This window comes from Trachurus trachurus (assembly GCF_905171665.1).
Source record: "Trachurus trachurus genome assembly, chromosome: 23".
Taxonomy (NCBI): domain Eukaryota; kingdom Metazoa; phylum Chordata; class Actinopteri; order Carangiformes; family Carangidae; genus Trachurus; species Trachurus trachurus.
The window spans coordinates 6,269,267-6,278,618 of record NC_139912.1 but is presented as its reverse complement, the minus strand read 5'-3'; the positions used below and the strand labels follow the sequence as shown (position 1 = coordinate 6,278,618).

At 38.8% G+C, this 9,352-nt stretch overlaps 1 protein-coding gene across 1 annotated transcript; it reads left to right on the top strand.

Moving 5' to 3' along the window:
- The first annotated feature begins 3,197 nt into the window (after positions 1 to 3,197).
- On the top strand, positions 3,198 to 7,788 carry eri1 (exoribonuclease 1). Its single transcript, XM_083999076.1, has 7 exons — positions 3,198 to 3,577; positions 5,454 to 5,635; positions 5,728 to 5,944; positions 6,039 to 6,122; positions 6,211 to 6,320; positions 6,439 to 6,553; positions 6,653 to 7,788. The coding sequence occupies exons 1-7, from the start codon at positions 3,494 to 3,496 to the stop codon at positions 6,893 to 6,895; spliced, it is 1,035 nt and encodes a 344-aa protein (XP_083855202.1). The 5' UTR covers positions 3,198 to 3,493; the 3' UTR covers positions 6,896 to 7,788.
- The last annotated feature ends 1,564 nt before the right edge of the window (positions 7,789 to 9,352 follow it).

Sequence of the window (9,352 nt, the reverse complement as noted above, 5' to 3'; positions counted from 1 at the left end):
TTAATAGCTTGTATTAATTCCTGTTGGCATTTTTCACACTTGACTCCCTGGCACAGCTGCGAACTGACTCATCAGAGCCGATGTCTGAAAAGTCCTGGCGTCTTATTCATATAGAATTTATGAATTGCAATGATGGAGGCTGCTCACTTTTTTAGTTCTTTACTTGAAATTATTACATTGGAAAAAGTAGGATTTACCCCCATAAGTGGTAATATCAGTGCCGTTTTTTTTCCCTACGTGACATGAACGCAGCATCACAGACATGGACGGAGGAAACTGAACAATGTAGCTCCACGCTCCCTACCCTGTTACCGCCACGGTGACGAGGGGGTTAAAAACGGGGACTGATGCCTTTTCAATGCAGCTTATTTCTTGTACTGTGTAACTCTTTCTTCTTCTGTTCATGTCCCTTCAAAATAAAAGCCAAATATGGAGATTTTAAAGGCACCGTAGCCTTTTTAAGTAACACTGAAATTATGTTTTTTTTTTCTTTCTATTGTTTTCTTACCATTACAGTAGTCATTGATGTTTTATCCAAATTGGCCCAAACACTATATTACTGCACCTTCTCTAAAAAAAAAAAAAGAAAGCTGTATTTGTACGTCCATAATGTATATTTTCAATTCTCTGTCTCTTCTACTGTATGTGCATTAGTTTTTAGTTATGAGTTTTCCATGACATTATTTTTTTTCAGATGAGAAAATAAATCTTTGTTTTTTTTTTCTTCTTTTTTTCCAAGACTGCTCCTTTTCCCTGTCGGTGCCTTTGTTTTTACCTCCCCACACAACATCTCATCCATTATACATCACATTATCCATCAGACAGACTGCGTGATGTAAGGACACGGTTGTTCTGTTGTAAAGATCAAACCGCTCTGCGATCATCATAAGGAATTCATACATAAAATGGGTGTAAATGACTCTGACAAGCACCTCGCAGCTGTGCAGAGAAAACACTAATCAGTGACGGAGGAAGAAAAATGTATTTTTACTGACATAGAAGAACTGTCGCATTAATAGGGAAAAGAAACAAATGTGAAAATACACACCGTGCAGAATGACTGTAGTGGTAAACTGGTTCTTTCTAGTATTAACATATTATATTTATCTTGTCGGCACTTAGGGATTATTTGCCGTGTCATAATGCCTTATTTAAAACCATACGGACTATATTTTTCTCTATTGCCCCTTAATCTTGCATTTTCATTGGTTGGATACGTCATTACTCAGGGCACTGAAATTTTATGTAATGCTAATATAGTATATATTTCTTGTCTTTTGGATGCTGGTAGTCATATGAACAGACCCTGCTGAAGTTTCAGGATCTGGCCCATTTATAATTAATTTTACATTTTGGAAAATTAAGTATGCTGAATCATCTTTTGGCAGTAACTGTTTGTTTTTTGGCAATTTACCATTAGATATAGTGACAATTAATCAATATATAACTTTGAAACTAAAGAAAACTTTTTTAAAAAGTGATGAGTCTCAGGAAAATTCACAATATCTCAATCTAAATCTTATCCCTGCTGTAACAAAATATTCCCTTCAACATGTGCTATTTACTAAACAAACCAGGCATGACAAACCAAATAGACGAATACAGTTGTTGACAAGCATTGATAAACAAATCAGTGCGTTGATTGATGGTGACATTCACGTTATACAAGGTTGTCAGATGTGGTTAAAGTGGAAATCAGACAAATTAATTTGACTTTCGGTTTTCCAAGGACTGAAACTATTTTGGAGACATGACATGAATTTCAAAACTCTTGAGCTATTTTACAGTTTAACAGCCTGAGGAAGAAGAAAATCAATTTGGACTGAAGATCAGATTTCAGTCCAGATATAATTTAACGGCATTTAAAAATAAGTTATCGGCCCTTCTAGCTTAAATTTTAAATATGGGGTCATTATCAACCGACCTAGGTTTATGGATCTTTAAAAATCCAGAATCTTTATATGTATTTTAATGAGCTATAGAGAATATATATTACTTTTTAATTATATTTTGCCATAAAAAAAAAAAAAACTTCCAAGCACTGGAGTTGAGCAGTTGACTGATGAGAGTTTGTAGCTCTTCCAGCAACAGTCAAAGTGCTTTATATAAGCAATGGAAGGTATTAAGAGAAAATATAAAAGGGTCACAAGAGGATAAAATAGAATTAGAGACTTGAAATAGAAGAGTAAAGTACGAGTAAAGAGTCGAGGATGATCTCTTTGTCACACAAAATGTCAAATGGTTTTGATTGATCTATATTAAGAAAGATATGTTGATTTGATTTTGAATAACACAATCTCACCCCGGAGACATTTGATCATCTGCGCTGACAGACAGCGTAAGTGTTTAACCTGAACAAGCAGTGCGTCCACATTGCAGCTGTTTTGGAGATCATGAATCTTTCAGTTCCAGTTTTCTTCGACCTCAGATTAATTTCATTCAGGCGGTGTTTTGCTCCTTTTCTCTGCTCCTGATCTTTGGCCCTGCACACATACTGCTCTGCTCTGCTCCTACCAGAGTTCATTTACCTCTGAAGGCCACGACCTGCACCAACACCAGGTCCAAACATCTGCACTGAGCACACTACACTGAGTACATTAACTAAATACACCTGTAGTGTACTGTAGCCTATGCATTGGACACAAAATGAAACTGAGAGTAGACTGACACCTAGCTGTCAGATTGGAACAGTGCTTTGAAAATATTCTGACATGGTTAAATTTAATCACCTTTCACCCTATTAAAAAAAAATAATAATAAAATACAACCATGTATATTTAATACTCATAAACATAATGGCTATTTTCAGACAAAAATAAAGATCAAATTTACGGTATTCTGTTGTGTTCCTATGTGAAAAGGCCTCTTCTTCTTTTTTTTAGTGTAATAGGCAATTCATTCTATCACAGACCAAGGAAAGCAGCAACATACATTATTATGATATAATAATACGATAAAAACAACTCATATAAATTAATATATAATAGTATTATTTTGTTATTTTGAGGAGTTATGTGTAGATATTTATACACGAAACTGTATAAACTGTTCTAAAATATATATTATATGGAATAAAACTGTAAAAACGGAAAACAGAAAAACTGCAGTAAATCATATTGGACTGCAGTTTTATCATCCGGGGCAGTAGGGGGCGGAAGTGAGCGTCAGTTGTTTTGGCGCAAACCGGAAGTGCTCATAACTGTCCAGCATTGAAAGTGAAATGTAGCAGTAACCGACGCTTGGAGACAAAGATAACAGATAAACACTGTTGTTTTCGCTTTATTTTTTAATAATTATCATCGGCTCCGTGAGTTTGCGTTTGACTTTGTGGCGTAAAAAAAGCGGACAAACGGTCACAAAAGGTCGTACAGGAATGTGGCTAGCCAGTGTTAGCATAGCCTGTAGCTAACCAACGTTGTTTTCATGAATGCAGCCGAAATAAATTTGGTTTTGGTTGTTTGTTTGGAAATTCTGGATTAACTTTCTGCTGTAAATGGACGAGCACAAAGAGAATATTAATACCAAGAAGGACGTGAATGTAAAGATGTCTGCTACAAAGGAAGAAGAGGAAGAAAAGGTTGGTGTTATTATGATATGCTAAAGTCTGCCTGTTATGAATGCAGTCAGTGTAACGTTAGATTAGTCACCTAGTTATGGCTAATACAAAATATCAGGAGCACCAGGTCCAACTACAAAGTAATCTCAAAATGTAGGTTAAAAAATAAATAAATATAAATAAAAGAAAATGTAAATACCGGTAGGTTGAATTTTATGCAGGTTTGTATTAGACTGCATTGATTTGATGTAGGCTATGTGTTCTGTGTTAACTCCAGTCTAATAAATCAGAAAGTAGGTCAATGATGCAATTGAACATGTTTACAATTGTAGTACAACTATTATTATGATATAAATGCTGACATTTTGCCTCAAAAGTTTGCAAGAATTCTTTTTAAAAAAAGAAGAAGAAAAAAGACATCACTATTATTAACATACCAAAATCTACTAAAGTGAATCTACTCATATTTGATTAGCTGCACACCAAAGAGAAGAAATACTCATGTCAACTTTTGGAGACGTATTCACTGTTATCTCTGCTGCTTGTGTGGAATAGTTACACTTATTTTTGGAGTTTTTCGTAGTGATTGAATGTTGGACCTCATCAAATATCATCTAAATTATTTCAAAGAAAACATAATCTGAAAGTAACAGATTAGGTAGATACTGGATAATAGGGATGTATTGGACTGCATTCATTTGTGTGCACTAACTCTAGTCCGCAGAAAGCAGGTCAATGGTGAAATTAAACATTCAAGATTCTGGATTCAAGAATTTTATTTAGCCATTTTTTTGTACAGACAAGCTGGGGGCTACAATAGGATTTTTTTCTTTTCTTGAGTTGGTGTGTGATTATGCTGTCTGCTCGGTTGTGCCTGAGATTGTATGTTGATTGTTTGTTTGTGTCTCTGAGCAGAGAATGAGCAGGGTGGAAAGTGCATGTACATGTTAAGACTTGTAGTAAGAACTGCCAAAACCGCCAAAATCTAAGTGGATCTACTCACCAAGGAGAAGAAGTTGTAGAGGCTAAGCAAATGCTTCAAGCCACTGAGGCATTTCAACATGATGAATTAATTAAAAGTCCACTTGAATTTTAGTTACGATGCACACAATTCATTAATCTGACAAATACATTTGCAAAATCACACATTCTCAAACAGACACATCTGCACGGAGCATAATGATGCTCTTCTGGTTGGACACATCTACCGAGACACAAAGGTTCCTAGGTTATATAGGCTGAATGGGCAATCACAGTCATTACATAATCTGCTCTTACAGAAGTACTACTCAATTTTGGATATATCTTGTTATTTCTGCCTTGTTATGTGGAATAGTTTAGTGCAGTGTTTCCCACACATTCATTTATTCGTGGCGGGCCGCCACAAAAGAATTACGTCCGCCACGAATACGAATAAAGGCCGAGGAAAAAAAAAAACACAGACTCCTCCAGCCTGTAGGCTCAACAAAACCTCTAGCCCCGCGGTCCCCCCGGACTTAACACGGTAGCTACTATGAAGCTGGTTATCAACTTGCCCCTGATGATCAACAGCTGAGCAGCGTATTCCCTCAGCTGAACATCTGTAGGAGACGCTCAGAGAGAAAGTAAACAGCAGCTGATGCGATCTCTCCCTCCTACAAACGCTCTGTTCTGATCCAGCTCCACTGTCAAAGTAAAGGTGACGCCAGCTGATAATGAGTTAAATAGTGAAACAGCGGCGCCTTTATAGCCGATTTTATGATTAAACTCTAAACAGAGTTGACGATTCCCCCCCCCCCCCCCCCCCCGTCGACGATTGCTACCGCCACAGTCTACTTGCAAACCTGTGGGAAACACTGTAGTGACACCTATTTAGGAGTGTTCTCTTGCTTCACGCTGTATCATCATGTGCCTCCAGGAGAAGCCTTGCAGCAGGATATGCCCTGAAGAGGAACCTGCTCCTCAGGTGTCCCCATCTCAGTCCAACAGCGACTTCAGCCATCCCGTTTACAAAGAGATCGCTTTGGCCAACGGGCACATCAACCGCATGACCAAGGATGAGCTGCGGATCAAGTTATCAGAGCTGAAGCTTGACACAAGGTCAGACCTTCGAGTTCAAATTATCGGCCTCTCTATAGTTTGTGAGATTCACTTATATCTTCTAAATTCTTCTGTCCTCCTTGTGTTTGCAGAGGAGTGAAGGATGTGATGAAGAAGAGGTTGAAGAGCCACTATAAGAAGCAGAAGCTGCTGCAGTCTGCGGCCGAGGGAGGACCCACTGACACCTACTACGACTACATCTGCGTGGTGGACTTTGAAGCGACGTGTGAGGAGGATAACCCATCTGACTTTTGTCATGAAATCATAGAGTTCCCTATGGTTCTCATCAACACGCACACTTTAGAAATTGTAAGTTGACCTTGTGAGGAAGGCAGGATTGCTTATTATTGATATGCAAAGTGAGTTTTGTAATCATGAATGTGTGTTTTACATTATTTTGCAGGTGGACACCTTTCAGGAATATGTAAAACCTGAGCTGAACCCACAGCTGTCAGACTTCTGTGTGAAATTAACAGGCATAACACAGGTTGGTTTAAGCTCTTCTTCTTTGACGTCATATGTTTTATGAAAAGAAGTCGTCATGTTCATTAAGAAAATGTGGGTTTTGTTGACAGAAAATGGTTGACGAAGCAGACCCGTTCCCGACAGTCCTTCAGCGTGTGGTGGCTTGGCTTCAGGAGAGGGAGCTGGGAACAAAATATAAATACGCCATGCTGACTGATGGGTACGATGATTCACTTCAGCACTAATGCAGAATTTGGAACAAAACCTGTGTCTCTTTTTTAATCTAATCCTTTCAGTAAAAATCTCACCTGACACTTTTTGTTGTTTGTCATCTCCAGGGCCTGGGATATGAGCAAGTTCCTCAACATCCAGTGTCGTATTAGCCACATCAGATACCCTCAGTTTGCAAAGAAGTGGATAAACATAAGGAAATCATACGGGAACTTCTACAAGGTTTGACTTTTAGATGATTCAGACCAACTGGAAAAATGTCTTTAACAAAGATAAAAATATTAATCACAGCAAACCAACTGTTTCCTCTCCGTCCTCCAGGTCCCGCGCACGCAGACCAAGCTGAGCACCATGCTGGAGAAGCTGGGCCTGAAGTACGAAGGCCGTCCTCACTCCGGCCTGGACGACTCGCGCAACATCGCCAGGATAGCTGTGCGCATGCTGCAGGACGGCTGCCAGCTGCGCGTCAACGAGCGCATGCACGGCGGCCAGCTGCTGTCGGTCCCCAGCTCGGCTCCTGTGGAAGGAGCTCCGCCGCCACACAACCCCCGTTACAGAGACTAGAGCGAGGCTCGTCCTCGACTCTTTACCCCCATGAGTTGCAGATTTAAAAAAAAAAAGAAAATCTAATGCACCTTACAGTCTTCGTGTAAAGTTGTACAGTATTATTTTGGAGCTCAGCGAGGGTGAATAGAGATAAAACTGTATTTTGATTTAAAGATTGTGCCGGTCTTTGACTTCATATGTGAGGGTTTCTCTCTGACCACATCTCTGTATATTTTTTACACCAGATGTCTGAAAGCAAAGATCATTCCAGTGTGTTGTTGGAGGATTTTTTTCCTCCACAGCTTCAGTCCCGTCAGTCTGTTAACCCCGCCTCACCATGCCTTATCAAGCTGCTGAAAATCATCCACAAATTGATGATTAAAACATTTTAATAGTCCCATTGTATTTTGTCTTTTCGGTTAGCTCTGGAGAATACAAATAGTTATAGATAGTTATATTTGAGACATTAAATTGAGAAAATATTGTTCACCTGCAGCTGCACAACAACAATTTTGATGTAAATGTTGGTCTCGTACCTGTGTGACCACTGTGCTACTGTTAAAAACACATGAGATCTACATCAGTGCTGCTACTGCTGTGTTGTCTGAGGTCCTACATAATAACAGAGCCATACACACATCACACTGCCACTAATCCAGAGTGAGGTGAAGCTGTGGAAACGGTCCCGTTGGACTCTCATTGTCTGTTTTGAGAAGTTAAGTCGTAAAAAAAAACCCAGTGCAGGTGTTCATTTGACAAACTAACTGATGAACAGGTAAAGACACTGAAGTCTACCTGTGTGAGTCGAGTCTGTGTTGTAGGATCATGTCACTTTTTGTATGGAATTCATTTTTATTTCATGAAGCTTGATCTATTTTAACAGGGATAAATATTCTTATGAATGCAAAAAATAGAAAAAATACAAATAAAAATATGTTTCTCCTTGTACAGAGCTTGTCATCTTAACGTGTTTAACATAAAATCATGTGTTTTTGTCCTTGAAGTGCCTTTTTAAATCGGCAAGACGATTTGGAAACAAGACGAGTCAGTTTCCTGGGTTTCTGCATGACTCAACCGATTTAGGAGACGTGAGCACAGATTAAGGTCGATTGTTTTGCCCCATAGTCACCGAAGTAAATATTGGAGTCATTTTTCCACAAGCCACATATCTTTGGAACATTTTGACACGAAATTGGCAAATTTCGGATGAACAAATCAGGAGAAAATTAACTCTGGGACGGCCTGTCAAAACAACACACTCTCGCGAGATTTGGCATAGATCTCCAACCCAGGTAACGTCAACAAACGCGAATGCGAATGCCCGCGCTAATGCTAATAACTGTTAGCTGTGTCAGAGAAGGGCTTTGGCTGTGTGTAAATAACCAAATAAAAGAAAAACAAAGGATATTGGCTTCTTTTATGCAGCCCGAGCGCATCAAATCAAATCTTCGAAGTGTAAATGATTGACAGGTGTCATTTCCCGCCTCCCCGATTTGCTCGTCATTCGGACCAATGACAGGAACCGGAGGAACAGGAACCGTTGTCATGGAAGAGAGAAGAAAGAAAAGGCGCTAGCATCACAGGTACAGTACTTAACTATAATACCTCCATGTTTTAAACCGTCTTTGCTAGCATGAACGAGGTGGATTATCTACTTTCTGAACACTGTCTGTGTCTGTCTTGAGCAGGACTTCACCCGAAAATCACCAAACTTCAGTGATAAACATGTTTCCATCCCAGAAAGGCTGTCGACCGACGTGAGCTTCTTTTCAAATAAGGTAGGCTACGCTAGGCCATATCTTATAAACTGTTTACAGTATAGCAACAACGGTCCTGTCTGACTTCTATATGGCAGTTTTTTGCTGCTGTAGCCTAGTACATTGTTTTATTCGGGCCATATTTGACATGAATACGTTTTGCTAAGTTGCTATGGTAACTAACACCTGGAGAAGGCCTTTTGAAAGGTAAGTTGAAGCAGTTGGAGTTGTATTGTATTCCCATTTGAACCTGTTTGTGTGAGAGAGAGGTAGAGCGAGATGCACAGGTAAAGGTGTTTTTTTTTTTTTTTTTTTTTTACCAGACCCTTGTTTGTGTATGCGGTGTGTGTAGTTGCTATACAGTAGCCTACAAACAAACCCTTTAGTTTGGTAACAAACAAAAAAATACACAATACTACTTACATATAGGTATAGGCTAAATTTTAAAAGTCTCCAAAGTTATGGTTGTCAACAGCAAAAGAGAACGAGCAGCTGACGCTTCCCAGTTGTTATGGAAACCACCACCTGTCAAAATAGATAGCATAAGAAGCCTCGCACAATAATGAAAGTAAAAGCCAGCAAAATGACCACCTTACTAAATAAAACAAATTTTAATTAATTAATTAATTAATTTTGACCAACTAAAATCAATTGATAACAATAATTGGCACAGTAATGAGCCGAAAGAAATAGATTTTAATCATGATTTTGTTATATT